General features: G+C 36.5%; 1 protein-coding gene across 7 annotated transcripts in view; it reads left to right on the top strand.

The window, feature by feature from the left end:
• The window catches only part of DZIP3 (DAZ interacting zinc finger protein 3), a 121,422-nt gene that overhangs the window by 80,348 nt on the left and 24,017 nt on the right, over positions 1 to 17,057 (top strand). For all 7 annotated transcript variants that reach the window (XR_014015941.1, XR_014015942.1, XR_014015943.1 and 4 more), the window contains exons 19-22: positions 7,586 to 7,751; positions 9,250 to 9,345; positions 9,495 to 9,622; positions 16,240 to 16,308. Coding sequence is in view for 4 of the 7 variants with exons in the window: in XM_081235241.1 (XP_081091367.1) it covers positions 7,586 to 7,751; positions 9,250 to 9,345; positions 9,495 to 9,622; positions 16,240 to 16,308 (459 nt within the window). In the remaining 3 variants the exon portion in view is untranslated. The remainder of the gene's footprint in view (positions 1 to 7,585; positions 7,752 to 9,249; positions 9,346 to 9,494; positions 9,623 to 16,239; positions 16,309 to 17,057) is intronic.

Below are 17,057 nucleotides of genomic sequence, written 5' to 3' on the forward strand. Positions count from 1 at the left end.
TTGGCTACTCAAGAGTCATCCAATGCTAACTGCTTTCTTCAAGGACTAAATTTGGTTCCAGCATAAAATCCAGCATAAAATTAAAAAATACAGTCTAGATTGTAGTTAGCCAAATATAGACTAAGTTAAAGTTAACCTTAAAGGCAGATTATTGTTTGTCCCAGTGACCCCTTTTATAAAAGAGTTTGGTTTGTTTAATTAACCTGAGATGTTTTTATTATTTTTTTAACCCCAGTTGTTAACGGTGAATTTTGAACCTTTACTGGAAACCTTTTAATGTCTAAAGAACATTGAGAGCTATATTCTACAACCATATGATTAATGACAGTGTAGTAGAGGAAGGAAGTGGGGGAGACATTCCATAAAGAGATCATTATACCCACCAAAAAGTTGTTAGCTGAAAATTAGTTACTTTAGAGAACTCCCTGTGAGGACATAATTAAGATAACTTAAAAATGGTAACAAGAACATATTTTGGTAACTTTAAAGCCATCAATTTTAGTTGATATTTTCTCATTGATTAATGGACATGATCCACTCGGTAAGTTAATAGTTCATCATCCAAGATGGGTTTTCACTTTCTTTGTCAACAAGTTGAGCCACTAATGCAATAGGGCTTTTTTGGTTTTTTTTTTTTTGCGGTACATGGGCCTCTCACTGTTGTGGCCTCTCCCGTTGCGGAGCACAGGCTCCGGATGTGCAGGCTCAGCGGGCATGGCTCATGGGCCCAGCCGCTCTGCAGCATGTGGGATCTTCCCAGACCGGGGCACGAACCCATGTCCCCTGCATCAGCAGGCGGACTCTCAACCACTGCACCACCAGGGAAGCCCCCCCCCTTTTTTTTAATAGAGCAGCTTATTAGTTATCCATTTTATACATATTAGTGTATCTATGTCAATCCCAATCTCCCAATTCATCCCACCACCACCACCCCTGCCACTTTCCCCCCTTGATGTCCATACGTTAGTTCTCTGCATCTGTGTCTCAATTTCTGCCCTGCAAACGGGTTCATCTGTACCATTTTTCTAGGTTCCATGTATATGCGTTCATACATGATATTTGTTTTTCTGACTTCACTCTGTATGACAGTCTCTAGGTCCATCCACGTCTCTACAAATGATCCAATTTCATTCCTTTTTTACGGCTGAGTAATATCCCATTGTATATATGTACCACATCTTCTTTATTCATTCATCTGTCAATGGGCATTTATGTTGCTTCCATATCCTGGCTATTGTAAATAGTGCTGCAGTGAACATTGGAGTGCTTGTGTCTTTTTGAATTATGGTTTCATCTGGGTGTATGCCCAGTAGTGGGATTGCTGGGTCATATGGTAATTCTATTTCTGGTTTTTTAAGGAACCTCCATATTGTTCTCCATAGTGGTTGTATCAATTTACATTCCCACCAACAGTGCAAGAGGGTTCCCTTTTCTCCACAACCTCTCCAGCATTTGTTTGTAGATTTTCTGATGATGCCCATTCTAACTGGTGTGAGGTGATACCTCATTGTAGTTTTGATTTGCACTTCTCTAATAATTAGTGATGTTGAGCTTTTCATGTGCTTCCTGGCCATCTGTATGTCTTCTTTGGAGAAATGTCTATTTAGGTCTCCTGCCCATTTTTGGATTGGGTTGTTTGTTTTTTTAATATTGAGCTGCATGAGCTGTTTATATATTTTGGAGATTAATCCTTTGTCCGTTGATTCATTTGCAACTATTTTCTCCCATTCTGAGGGTTGCCTTTTTGTCTTGTTTGTAGTTTCCTTTGCTGTGCAAAATCTTTTAAGTTTCATTAGGTCCCATGTGTTTATTTTTGGTTATATTTCCATTACTCTAGGAGGTGGATCAAAAAAGATCTTGCTGTGATTTATGTCAAAGAGTATTCTTCCTACATTTTCCTCTAAGAGTTTTATAGTGTCTGGTCTTACATTTAGGTCTCTAATCCATTTTGAGTTTATTTTTGTGTATGGTGTTAGGGAGTGTTCTAATTTCATTCTTTTACATGTAGCTGCCCAGTTTTCCCAGCACCACTTATTGAGGAGACTGTCTTTTCTCAATTGTATATCCTTGCCTCCTTTGTCATAGATTAGTTGACCATAGGTGCATGGGTTTATCTCTGGGCTTTCTATCCTATTCCATTGATCTATATTTCTGTTTTTGTGCCAGTACCATATTGTTTTGATTACTGTAGCTTTGTAGTATAGTCTGAAATTCGGGAGCCTGATTCCTCCAGCTCCGTTTTTTTCCCTCAAGACTGCTTTGGCTATTCGGGGTCTTTTGTGTCTCCATACAACTTTTAAGATTTTTTTGTTCTAGTTCTGTGAAAAATGCCACTGGGAGATTGATAGGGAGTGCACTGAATCTATAGATTGCTTTGGGTAGTATAGTCATTTTCACAATGTTGATTCTTCCAACCAGTCGAAGAACATGGTATATCTCTCCATCTGTTGTATCATCTTTAATTTTTTTCATCAGTGTCTTATAGTTTTCTGCCTACAGGTCTTTTGTCTCCCTAGGTAGGTTTATTCCTAGGTATTTTATTCTTTTTGTTGCAATGGTAAATGGGAGTGTTTCCTTAATTTCTTTTTCAGGTTTTTCATCATTAGTGTATAGGAATGCGAGAGATTTCTGTGCATAAATTTTGTATCCTGCAACTTTACCAAATTCATTGATTAGCTCTAGTAGTTTTCTGGTGCCATCTTTAGGATTCTTTATGTATAGTATCATGTCATCTGCAAACAGTGACAGTTTTACTTCTTTTCAAATTTGTATTCCTTTTATTTCTTTTTCTTCTCTGATTGCCGTGGCTAGGACTTCCAAAACTATGTTGAATAATAGTGGTAAGAGTAGACATCCTTGTCTTATTCCTGATCTTAGAGGAAATACTTTCCGTTTTTCACCATTGAGAATGATGTTTGCTCTGGGTTTGTCATATATGGCCTTTATTATGTTGAGGTAGGTTCCCTCTATGCTGACTTTCTGGAGAGTTTTTATCACAAATGGGTGTTGAATTTTGTCAGAAGCTTTTTCTGCATCTATTGAGATGATCATATGGTTTTTCTTCTTCAATTTGTTAATATGGTGTATCATATTAATTGATTTGCTTATATTGAAGAATCCTTGCATCCCTGCGATAAATCCCACTTGATCATGGTGTATGATCCTTTTAATGTGTTGTTGGATTCTGTTTGCTAGTATTTTGTTGAGGATTTTCGCATCTATATTCATCAGTGATATGTGATTTTCTTTTTTTGTAGTAATTTTGTCTGGTTTTGGTATCAAGGTGATGGTGGCCTCATAGAATGAGTTTGGGAGTGTTCCTTCCTGTGCAATTTTTTGGAAGAGTTTGAGAAGGATGGGTGTTAGCTCTTCTCTAAGTGTTTGGTAGAATTCACGTGTGAAGCCATCTGGTCCTGGACTTCTGTGTTTTGGAAGATTTTTTTTTTTTTTTTTTTTGTGGTACGCGGGCCTCTCACTGTTGTGGCCTCTCCCATTGCGGAGCACAGCCTCCGGACATGCAGGCTCAGCGGCCATGGCTCACAGGCCCAGCCACTCTGCGGCATGTGGGATCTTCCCGGACTGGGGCACAAACCCATGTCCCCTGCATCGGTAGGCGGACTCCTAACCACTGCGCCACAGAGAAGCCCCTTTTTAAGATTTTTAATCACAGTTTCAATTTCATTCCTTGTGATTGGTCTGTCATATTTTCTATTTCTTCCTGGTTTCGTCTTGGAAGGTTATACCTTTCTAAGAATTTGTCCATTTCTTCCAGGTTGTCCATTTTATTTTCATAGGTTGCTTATAGTAGTCTCTTAGGATGCTTTGTGTTTCTGCCATGTCTGTTGTAACTTCTCCTTTTTCATTTCTAATTTTATTGAATTGAGTCCACTCCCTCTTTTTCTTGATCAGTCTGTCTAATAGTTTATCAATTTTGTTTATCATCTCGAAGAACCAGCTTTTAGTTTTAATGATCTTTGCTATTTCTTTGTTTCTATTTCATTTATTTCTGCTCTGATCTTTCTTTCTTTCTTTCTGCTAACTTTGGGTTTTCTTTGTTCTTCTTTCTCTCTTTCCTTTAGGTGTAACGTTAGGTTGTTTGAGATTTTTCTTGTTTCTTGAAGTAGGCTTGTATAGCTATAAACTTCTCTCTTAGAACTGCTTTTGCTGCATCCTATACGTTTTGGATCATCCTGTTTTCATTGTCACTTTCTGTAGGTATTTTTTGATTTCCTCTTTGATTTCTTCAGTGATCTCTTGGTTATTTAGTAATGTATTGTTTAGCCTCCATGTGTTTGTGTTTTTTACATTTTTTTGCCTGTAATTGATTTATAATCTCATAGCATTGTGGTCATAAAAGATACTTCATATGATTTCAATTTTCTTAAATTTACTGAGGCTTGATTTGGGACCCAAGATGTGATCATCCAGGAGAATGTTCCGTGCGCACTTGAGAAGAAATTAATCTGCTGTTTTTGGGTGGAATGTCCTATAAATATCAATTAAATCTATCTGGTCTATTGTGTCATTTAAAGCTTGTGTTTCCCTGTTAATTTTCTGTTTGGATGATCTGTCCATTGGTGTAAGTGACGTGTTAAAGTCACCCACTATTATTGTGTTACTGTTGATTTCTTATTTTATACTTGTTAGCAGTTGATTTATGTATTGAGGTGCTCCTATGTTGGGTGCATATATATTTATAATTGTTATATCTTCTTCTTGGATTGATCCCTTGATCATATGTAGTGTCCTTCCATGTCTCTTGTAACATTCTTTATTTTAAAGTCTATTTTATCTGATATGAATATTGCTACTCCAGCTTTTTTTAAATTTCCATTTGCATGCAATACCTTTTTCCATCCCCTCACTTTTAGTCTGTATGTGTCCCTAGGTCTGAAGTGGGTCTCTTGTAGACAGCATATATATGAGTCTTGTTTTTGTATCCATTCAGTGAGCCTGTGTCTTTTGGTTGGAGCATTTATTCCATTTACATTTAAGTTAATTATCGATATTTATGTTTCTATTACCATTTTCTTAATTGTTTTGGGTTTTTTTGTATAGGTCCTTTTCTTCTCCTGTGTTTCCCACTTAGAGAAGTTCCTTTAGCATTTGTTGTAGAGCTGGTTTGGTGGTGCTGAATTCCCTTAGCTTTTGCTTGTCTGTAAAGCTTTTGATTTCTCTGTCAAATCTGAATGAGATCCTTGCTGGCTAGAGTAATCTTCATTGTGGGTTCTTCCCTTTCATCACTTTAAATATATCATGCTGCTGCCTTCTGGCTTGTAGAGTTTCTGCTGAGAAATCAGCTGTTAACCTTATGGGAGTTCCCTTGTATGTTATTTGTCATTTTTCCCTTGCTGCTTTCAATAATTTTTCTTTGTCTTTAATTTTTGCCAATTTGAGTACTGTGTGTCTAGGCATGTTTCTCCTTGGGTTTATCCTGTATGGGATTCTATGCGCTTCCTGCACTTGTGGCTATTTCCTTTTCCATGTTAGGGGAGTTTTTGACTATAATCTCTTCAAATATTTTCTTGGGTCCTTTCTCTCTCTCTGCTCCATCTGGGACCTCTATAATGCGAATGTTGTTGTGTTTAATGTTGTCCCAGAGGTCTCTCAAGCTGTCTTCATTTCTTTTCATTCTTTTGTCTTTACTCTTTTCCACAGCAATGAATTCCACCATTCTGTCTTCCAGGTCACTTTTCCGTTCTTCTGCCCCAGTTATTCTGCTATTTATTCCTTCTAGTGTATTTTTCATTTCAGTTATTGTATTGTTCATCTGTGTTTGTTTGTTCTTTAATTCTTCTATATCTTTGTTAAACATTTCTTGCATCTTCTCGATGTTTGCCTCCATTCTTTTTCAGAGGTCCTGGATCATCTTCATTATCATTACTCTGAATACTTTTTCTGGAAGGTTACCTATCTCCACTTCATTTAGTTGTTTTTCTGGTGTTTTATCTTGTTCCTTCATCTGGTACATAGCCCTCTGCCTTTTCACCTTGTCTGTCTTTCTGTGAATGTGGTTTTTGTTCCACAGGCTTCAGGATTGTAGTTCCTCTTGCTTATGCTGTCTGCCCTCTCCGATAGTTTTTTTTGTGTTTGTGTTTTTTCATGCTATGTCTAGATACCATAAAAATAACTAACTAAAGAATGAAACAGTATTATCAGTCATTTTGTTCATTTTGACTTACAGCATAGAGCCAAACCTGGATGATCATCAAATCATGCAGCGAGCTTTGTTTTTAAATGAGAATTTTCAAATACACACAAAAGTAAAGAGAATAATATATCTACATTTGTATGTATACCTATCATCCTGATTCAACAGTTATCACTGTTTTTCCATATTTGCTTCATTTTTCCCTTAACATTTTGTTGTTTTTTGAATGTTTTCAGTCCCAAACATCATATAATTTTACCTCTACATGATTCAGTTTGCATCTCTTTAATAAGAGATGAATATTTTTCTATATTATCACAATGCTATTATCATACTTTAAAAATTTAGGAATAGTCTTTTGGAGCTTTTCAAAACTACAGATTCTTATTTTTACAGTGTTGGGGTGTCAGAAAAATATAATTTTTTAACAGCTTTTTAAGCAATATGGAAAACTGATTGGGTTTTGGAACTGTGGTCTACACAAGCAGTTTATTTCATTGAACTTTCCAAAATATTTGAGTCAGTCTAGAATACTTCAGTGATACCTAATGACTGTTTTATAGTGTTTTACAAGTTATTCTATAAGCATTAGATATCATTGTTTTTCTAGGTCTCAGTGGCCTAAAATAAGTACTAATGCATCCTGGAGTTATCTATTTTCTTTCTAATAATAAAATAAAAATAATTTTCTTTCACTTATAAAATTAAGTAATACATATCATGCTATAAATAAAAGTGCTATTTCTTGTTATTGTTCAATGAGATTAGGAAGGAAATTCATAGCTGCTAAATAGTGGGCCAACTGAAATGATAGTAGCATGCATTTAAATTTTAGACATAGGTATAAAAATGAGTTAATTGCCATTGTACATGTAATATTTTCATTGTTTTCTCAGTGGTTCCTAGTTACTGAAATTCGTTATCACTACAGTTTTTTTAAAAAGTCCTGTTAGAAAAGAAACCTCCATTTTAATTTACTTTATATTGCTGTTTGCAGCCCTTTATTTAAATGTACATGGGACCTAAGCACTGAAGTTGATTAAACCAACCTACTTGTCAAGAATGATGTGATGATTAAATAATATAGAAGATGTAGACATGCTTGTCAATATTTCCCAAAGTATTCTTTCTCAAAGTAGCTGATGTTAATAGTTAAAATTTGAAAAGTGAACTCCATGTTCTGATAGTTCTTAAAAACACTGCTATGAACAGAATAGGTATCTCAGTTGAGTGCTACCTGAAATATGCTAAAATTCATTGTGGATCTTCAAAAGAAATACACAGTATGACCACTGTCCAAACTTTCTTTGACTATGAGCCCTTCTGATCTGAGCATCTCATGAGACCAGTACAATATTAATTTGGGAAATAATGGCTTAGATGAAAAGCACTATACAATTATAAAAGATCACATTGATTATGTCACCACTATAGTCCAAATATGATAGGTAAGGAAGAGCAGTTGAAGAAAGAACAAGCAAATCTATACTCAATCAGTGGATTTATGAAAGATGATGCAAGTGATGTTCAAGAAGATTCTGCAACTGAAGACAAGTTCTATAGCCTGGATGAACTGCATATGCTGGACATGATAGAGAAGGTAAGCCTGATTTGAGAGGATACAGCCCTGCCTTCCTTCTTCCAGAACAATTGTTAACCATTTTTTCCCCATGACTCTTTGAACAGCATGTTAACCTAGTGATTTATGTTGTGTTTCTGAGGAAAAAAAAAAAAACAGGAAAGGAGGGACAGAGGGATGGCTGACATAAAAAAGAACCCTAGGAACTGAAACTTTTCACCTCAGTCCTCAGACCATTTCCTGGTTTTAAGTATTGGGCAGAGTTGATTACACATGCATTCCTTATAAAGAGTTTTCAAATACCACAAGGAAGAAAAAAATACCCTGGCATAATCCCATTGGATTAAATTTCATGAAAAAAATAGTTTTATAAAACAAATCTACTTTCATTTTTCAAAAAGTTAAACCTTTTTGTTACCATGAAATATCTACAAAAAATGTTAACGAACAACAATTTTTTGGTTCCTTTCCTGGTGGTAGTCAGTGCTGGGAATGATGTACTTATATATGAAGGTGCATATGAACATGATTTAAGTGCTCAGCAGAGCACTTAATGAGACAAAACATATAGAAAGCTGTTTTTTTTTTTTTTTTTAAAATCACTTGCTTAACCTACCCATGAGAATTCTGTACTGAGGTAATATATGATAACCTGTTCCATGGTTTAAGTATAATAATATATAATATATAGTAATGTTGATATCTAAGGATACAGTTAGTACAAACAATTCCCTGGCTGATAGTACATTAGTATAATTGTCATGCCTTTCTGTCTCCTTTCTAATTAAAATATATACATATATTTTAACTGAAATGACATATTCTAAGCTTTGGATGTCACACTAAAGTTTAAATGTGGGGCCTTTGGTTTTCATCCAACAGCTATAAGAACTCAAAAAATAGAACGAAAATGTCACACAGCTTTTGAAAAATGTTTATTCATTCATTTATTCAAAAAACTCTTGACACTTTGTGTCAAGAGCTATGCTAAGACATGGTCCCTGTGATCACAGTGTTTATAATCCAGTGGAGAAGTTGAACATTAACCTAAGGTGATAATTACTAAGGTAATAATTAAGTAGTTTAGCAGTTAAGATTGCCTGAGTTTAGAATTCTGGCTCCTTCACTTACTGTGTGACCTTGGGCAAGTTACTCAGTTTTATCATCTCTAAAGTAGTAGTGAGTGCCTACCTCATATGGTTCTTATGACAATAAAAGCATTACAAAAAATGCTTTAAAAATCGTAAGCATACAGATAACATTATTCAGTAGTAGCAGCAGTAGACAAGTAACTATGGTATTGTTTAGTGAATGCTGTAATTGGAGAGAGGTAGGTTTATTTAAACTAATCAGAGAAGTGGTATTTGCATTGAAACCTATCATGCATGAGTATGAGTTAGACAGCAACTTAAATCCCCTTTAAATAACAATAATAGTAGTGTTTTTCCTTTAAATTTCTATAATAGTAGTGCTTTTTTAAAGAAGAAAATAAAGCATGAATATTCCATTTGCTCAATAGGGCTCAACCAACAAGGTAACTACAGAATATGGAGAAACTGAGAAGCAAAAGCTTGCTCGACAACAGCAGCTTTGTAAATTGCACTATCAGTGTGAAGTAAGTATTTTTGCCATTATATCTGAGGCAAGTTAGAGGTACTTCACATGTTCAATTTAATGGTATATATTTTTAAAGAGTCCAGTTTTTTCTTTAAATTTCTGGTGGCTTGAACCGAATTAACTGAAATAATATTTTTCATTGATCAGGATTTCAAAAGACAATTGAAAACAGTGGCTTTTCGGTGGCAAGAAAACCAAATGCAGATTAAAAAGAAAGATAAAATCATCTCATCTCTTAACCAACAAGTGGCTTTTGGAATCAATAAGGTGTCCAAGTAAGTGCAAATCTGTTGATAGACGAAAATTCTGGGTTTGCTCCATAATGAACAGTATCCTTTAAAAGATAATCTATGTAGCCACTAGGTGGCATTGTGACTGCACATTAGGAACTGCCAACCACAGGACTGCAATTGCTTAAAAACCCACTATATTTTGCCTTGCCAGCTGGATTGAGAAATAAGCAACTGCTCACTCTAAATATCAAGCTTTTCATGTATTGGCTGAATAAGTGTGAAGATAATAGAATTACATGAGAATGATAATTAGCTTTCAGGTCATGACTCTAATTTGTAAAAATGTGACTAATGATTGGCTGTTTCTTTATAGCATATGGTAAGTACATTCCTCAAAGACATCACTGACTCACTTTCATACCTTTTAATGTTGGTTTCTGAGAGTATTTGTGTCCTAAGCACAAGAGGTTGAAAACAAATCAAATTCCTGGAGAATCTTTTCACCCCATCAATCTCATTTCTCTTATAACCTCAAGTATTAAAAATGCCTGAGACTAAAATTTCTGATTTAATAAGGAAAAATGAGTATCCTGCTCCATTCTGTTTATAATAACCACTGCCTCAAACCGTTTTGAAGTGAAATAGTAATATAATTTGTGACACATTATTTTAATAAACAGTAATACCACTAAATACCAGTCATCCATGATTCTAATTTGAAATCCACTGCAGTTCCTAGACTGCTAATAGGGAAAATAGACAGATTCTAGGGAATATCTTAGTGTAAGGAGTCCAAGATGTCAATAGTTAAATTGGAGAAATATTAGGCAGAGATTTTGGTCTTAAATTTTCTCCCACATAACATTTCATCCAACCTGAACAGGTTTTTAGGAAGAATAGGATGCTATAGCTCTGGCAACATGGTATCAGTTGCAAACACTTTCAGGTTTGTGGACCTAAAATAGCTTGGACAAATTAAACTGACTGAAATCACTTAAGAACCCACACTTCAGGATTCAAAATTTTGTCTTTTAGCCTGAAAGACAATGACCATTCCATAAATATGTTATATAGTATCAGAGATCAGAAAAGTAATGCCATCCATGCAGATGACCTGCCTCTCTCCTTTGCTATCTGAGATATCTCTCTTCAACTCTGATACCTTACCCAGACTCCCTTGTATGTGTGAGACTACAAACAGACCACTTTAGGGAATACATATGTCTTCACACAAGGAACATTCAGTGCTGAACATTCATCAAACTTTTATCAAGTTCCCACAGTATGCAAAGAATTACGTAAGGCACAAGTAAAGGATACCAAGACATATCAGACATTAACTGTGAGCTAGTGGAAAGTATAGAGTAATATGAGAGGATTAAAATTACATATAACAGAGGGACCTCCAGTTCCACCAAAATGTAGTAGCTCTGTTACTTGCAAGTCTTCCTTCTTACAACTTAAACACCCTGGATAGAACACAACAAACATAGGAAGACTCTGAAAGGTAGAAGGAAGCAGACTGTCTAGAAACCTTGGAACTTGAAAGAATGATGTGATAGTGATTTTTTTTTTTTTTTTTTTTTTTGCTGTGTTGGGTCTTTGTGTCTGTGCGAGGGCTTTCTCTAGTTGTGGCAAGCGGGGGCCACTCTTCATCGCGGTGCGCGGGCCTCTCACTGTCGCGTCCTTCTCTGGTTGCGGAGCACAGGCTCCAGACGCGCAGGCTCAGTAGTTGTGGCTCACGGGCCTAGTTGCTCCACGGCATGTGGGATCCTCCCAGACCAGGGCTTGAACCCGTGTCCCCTGCATTAGCAGGCAGATTCTCAACCACTGTGCCACCAGGGAAGCCCTGTGACAGTGATTTTTTTAAAATTGCCTCCCATGTATCCTAGACAGGGCACTGCAGAAACCTCCAACATGCAACTGTCAGTAAGCACAAGGTAGGGGGGCACTAAAGTGTCAAGAAAAGTCTGTTCCCTTTAGCCAGAGGATCAGGGAAAGGAAGATATAATAACATGAAACCTTTTTGGCACTACCCACCTACTCCAGCCAAACACCACTAGACCCACACCATCCCCTGGACACAGGTACTGCACTCTGACAAAAGATGGCAGAAATCAGATTCCCTTGCTGGGGTAGCAATACTGAGCAGGTAGCTAATCTTCCATTCCTCACCAAGTGGAAGAAAGGGGTGCTCCAGTTTCTCTGCCAGGATAGCATCAATATGGTCCAGCTGCGAGCTAAGCCTCTACCTCTGCCTAGCATCAACAAGACTTAACAAAGTGATCCAAGGTAGGACTAGTCAATACTAGGTTTTATTCCTGCTCTCATGGGGAGCTGAATCTCCACCCTGGGGTCAGGAGGTACTCCATTTCCCCTGCTTTCCCCAGCTGGTGCCAGAGGCACCCAACAGGGAGCTCCTGCCTCTCTCTACTGTACAGCAGCAAAGCAGTGTGAGTCAGCCCTTCTACACTTCACCTGAAGTAAGAAAAGATCAATACCAGTAGACTATGTATGCATATTGTAATACCTAGTGCAACCACTAAGAAAGCTGCACAAAGAGATATACTCAAAAACACTATAAATAAACTAAGATGGAATCCTAAAAAATGTTCAGGTAACCCACAAGAAAGTAAGAAAAGAGAAACAGAGGAAACAAACAGAAAACAAATAATAAAATGGCAGACTTAAGCCCTAACATATCAATAATTACCTTAAGTATAAATGGTCTAAATATATCAATTAAAAGACAGAGACTGGAAGAATAGATTTTAAAAACAAAACAAAAAAAAGTGTGATCTAACAATATGCTGTTTACAGGAAATACATTTCAGTTTCAACAACATAAGTAGGTTGAAAATAAAAGGATGATAAAATATATACCATGTAAACATTAATCAAAAAAGGAGTGGCTATATTAATATCAGATAAAATGGACTTCAGAGCAAAGAAAACTAGAGACAAAGAGGGACATTACATAATGATAAAAGGATCAGTCCCCTGGGAAGACATAAGAACCTAAAGGTGTACATACCAAACAACAGAGCCTCAAAATATATGAAGCAAAATCGGACAGAACTGAAAGAAGAAATAGAAGACCTCTACAACACCATCAAGCAACAGGATCTGATTGATATTTATAGAACATTTCACCAGACAATAACAGAATACATATGCTTTCAAGTACCCACAGGAAATATACCGAGATAAACCATATTCTGGGCCATAAAACAAACCTCAACAAATTTAAAAGAATTGAAATCATGAAAAGCATGTCTCAGATCACAGTGGAAACAAACTAGAAATCACTAACAGAAATATAACAGGAAAATCTGCAAACACGTGGAAACTACACAATATACTTCTAATTAATTCATGAGTCAAAGAAGAGGTCTCAAGGGAAATAAAAATATGTTGAATTGAATTAACATGAAAATACAATATGTCAAAGTTTGTGGGACACAGCTAAAGCAGTTCTGAGATTTATAGCACTAAATGTACACATTAGAAAAGGGGAGAAGTCTCAAATGTATAATACAATACAAGCTCCCACCTCAAGAACCCAGAAGAAGAAAAGCAGAATGACCCAAAACAAGCAGAAGGATGGAAATAATAAAGATTGGAAATATTGAAATTGGAAACAGAAAAAGCAGTAGAGAAAATCCATGAAACAAAGAGCTGTTTCTTTGAAAATATCCATGCAACTGACAAACCTCTAGCAAACCTGACAAAAAAAGAGAAGACACAAGTTACCACCCTCAGGAATGAAATGGTGATATCACTACAGACCGTGCCAACATCAGAGAATTGTGCTGAGTGAAAAAACCAATCCCCAAAGCTTATATACTATATTATTCCATTTCTGTAACATTCTTGAAATGACAAAATTTCAAATAGTTCAAAAATGACAAAGCGATAAAAATGAAAAATAGATTAGATTAGTGGTCCCAAGGTTTTAAGGAGGAGATGGAAGAGGGAGGGAAGTGGCTGTGGCTATAAAAGGGCAAAATAAGGGGTCCTTGTGGTGATAAAATTGTTCGCTATCTTTAACTGTATCACTGACAACATCCTGGGTTATTATACTGTCGTTTTGCAAGATGTTGCATTGGGGGAATGTGGATAAAGGGTACATGGGATCTGTCTGTATCATTTCTTACACCTGCATGTGAATCTGTGTTTATCTGAAAAAGCTTAACTTTTTGAAAAAGTGCATATAAATAACTGTCAAATGGAGCTGTATTTAATAGGGATATTGCGGGGTAAAAAGAGTAGTTTTGATGTTGAGATAAGGAAGAACTTCATTGAAGACATAGTGTTGTACCTAAGCTAGGTAGTACATAGGGTGAGATGGGAGAAAAGGCAGAGGGCATTCAGACCAGAGAGGAAAGCATGAATGTTGTGTGTATTCTCATATAAGCTTTTGAGCCTTTCTTTGTTTAATTCACCTGGTCATGTCCCAAGAGCATGTGATAAAAATATAAATATTCTTTCATTGTAAAATGTTGATTTCTTTCATCTTAGAACATCTTGTTTATTTGGAAGCAAAAACATCTTTTTTGGCCTAATTCAATGCCAATACTACAGTAAATGTTTGGTCAATATATTGATGATAATTGCAGTGTTAATAAAGAAGACATACAAAAATGACATATTTTGCACAAATTATAATACTTAATAAATGTTAAGAAACTGCTGTCCATAAAATTTATATAGTAAACTTCATAGCCAGCCAGAGTAAGCTTGAGAACTTTAGACATTTTAGAGAACAAAATCTAATCCCACCCTGTCATGGTTTTCATGAGAAAAATAGGACTAACTGGTAATGAATACCTGAACATATATAGCTGGTTCATATATGAGCAGGATGATATGCCTACCTTATCCTCTTGTTACTTAAGAATCCAAGTCTTCTGAATTCCCGATCAGCTTTGTCAGTTCTTATCTCCCACTCTAAACTAGAGCTGGGTAAAATAATGAAGTAATGGAAGTGTACATGGGAAAGAAAGATGTCAGTCTTAGAAATCTTACAACTTACTTTTCAATTCTCTCTACATACTCCTGTAGAGTATACAGAAACAAAGCTTGTATTTCTTATTCTTTACTCAAGAACATGATCTCTTTTGTATCTAAAGAGACCTGTTTTCTTTTCATTGCATTTATCAGTCCAATACAACATTCATTGTAAGTCTCTACAGCTTCCAAGAAGCTTAAACGTAAGTAGGTGGTCTCTGAAATCTAGTGGTGAGCAATCCAGCCAACATGTAATGTTACTGTTTTAAGGCTTTATCATTCCATAGTTTATATAAACCAAAACTCGTGTGTATCCCAAGTGTCTGAACATATCAGAGACTTAAAGAGAAATGTGCTTTTGCTATAAATCTCTTCATATTGAAGCAGATTAACAGGTGATAAAGAAAAATGCAGCACAAGGGAGGAACATCAAAAATGGTATGTGGGGCCTCCCTGGTGGCGCAGTGGTTGAGAGTCCGCCTGCCGATGCAGGGGATACGGGTTCGTGCCCCGGTCTGGGAGGATCCCATATGCCGCGGAGCGGCTGGGCCCGTGAGCCATGGCCGCTGGGCCTGCGCATCCGGAGCCTGTGCTCCGCAACGGGAGAGGCCACAACAGTGAGAGGCCCGCATACCGCAAAAAGAAAAAAAAAAAAAAAAAAAAAAAAAAAAAAAAATGGTATGTGAATATATGTCAACCCCAAAAGTATTACTTTGCATTTCTTTTAATAGTTTTTGGCATGTCAGTTATTAAGCTAATCATGGGTTATGTTTTCTGATGTATACAAAATTTTTACCCAATCTTCTGTTGATTAGGTCATGTGAGTGACTCCCCTGTTATAATTTATAGTTTTTTTGGGTTTTTTAAAATAAATTTATTTATTTATTTATTCATTTTTGGGTGTGTTGTGTCTTCATTTCTGTGCGAGGGCTTTCTCTAGTTGCGGCAAGCAGGGGCCACTCACTGTCGTGGCCTCTCTTGTTGCAGAGCACAGGTTCCAGACGCGCAGGCTCAGTAGTTGTGGCTCACGGGCCTAGTTGCTCTGCGGCATGTGGGATCTTCCCAGACCAGGGCTAGAACCCGTGTCCCCTGCATTGGCAGGCAGATTCTCAACCACTGCACCACCAGGGAAGCCCCATAATGTATAGTTTTAATTAAAATTCTTATTTGTACACATCCTCATTGCTTCTGTATTTAAGATCTGATTTCTTTCAGAACTTAAGTCTTTAATAGTTTGCATGACTTGATATACTATCTCTTTAAGGAATTTGAAGTTCTCAATCCCACCATAGGCCTAGAACATCACAAGATGCCATCTCTGTTTTCTAGTGAGTAAACTAAAGAATAAAGAGCTAAAGTCATTTTTCTGAGTCATTGAGCTGGGGATACGATATAACTCCTCAGTTTGGCTTTCTAATTTTCAGGGTTAGAACTTAGTTCTTTCTTTGTAAAGTCAGTAAATCGGACATCAGACGTAAGAAAAATAAATCTTAGAAGAATAAGGTAGAGGAGTCCAGTTATTATCAGGCTCAAGATTTATGGCCCCAAATGGATATACTTAGTCCCTCCTCAGCTACAAGTAGGGCTGTTCTGACTGTTAATGATAAATAAATTCTAACATTTTATGGCATTCTTTCTTCTCTTCTTAGATTACAGCGTCAGAGCCATGCTAAAGATAATGAAATCAAGAACCTTAAAGAGCAACTTTCTATGAAAAGGTAACAAACAGCTGTTGCTTTGGTTGAGTGCACCCTCTCTGAAACTGTGGATTACACTCAGCATATTCTGGCTAAGGTAGCCATATAACTTGTCATCCAAACTAGGGCACTTTTGAGCATGATACTGAGAAGTATTAATAATTACACTGGGACAACAGATAAAAGCTGGAAGTGTCCTAGGCAAATAGGGAGGAATGTTCACCTTGCCTCTGGCCCTGGAAAACTGCTGAGAGTGATTAAATCAACAAAGTTGTGGTGCCACAACAAACTACTGTCAGGAACTAGGGCTTATGAATTCTTTTTTCTTTACTGTAATCAGTACTACTAGGTGTGACTGCTTTATGAAACTGGGTAAGTTTTGTTCTGATTTACATATTTTTTATAATAGCTGTTTTGAGATCTAATTCACATAGAATAAAATTCACCCTGTTAAAGCATACTATTCCTTGGTTTGTAGTATATGTACAGAGGTGTACGACCATCATCACTATCTAATTCCAGAACATTTTTTTCACCCTAAAAAGAAACCCTGGGTCCATTAGAAGTCACTCCCCATTCTCTTGTCCCCCAGCTTCTGGGAACCACTAGTCTATTTTTTTGTCTCTGTGGATTTACTTATTCTGGACATGTCATATAAAAGGAATCATATGTGGCCTCTTTTGATTAACTTCTTTCACTTAACATAATGTTTTCAAAGTTCATCATGTTTTAGCATGTATTTGTCCATAAAAAGCACCTTCCTTTTTATG

The sequence above is a fragment of the Mesoplodon bidens genome, assembly GCF_964165515.1.
Source record: "Mesoplodon bidens genome assembly, chromosome: 5".
Lineage (NCBI taxonomy): Eukaryota > Metazoa > Chordata > Mammalia > Artiodactyla > Ziphiidae > Mesoplodon > Mesoplodon bidens.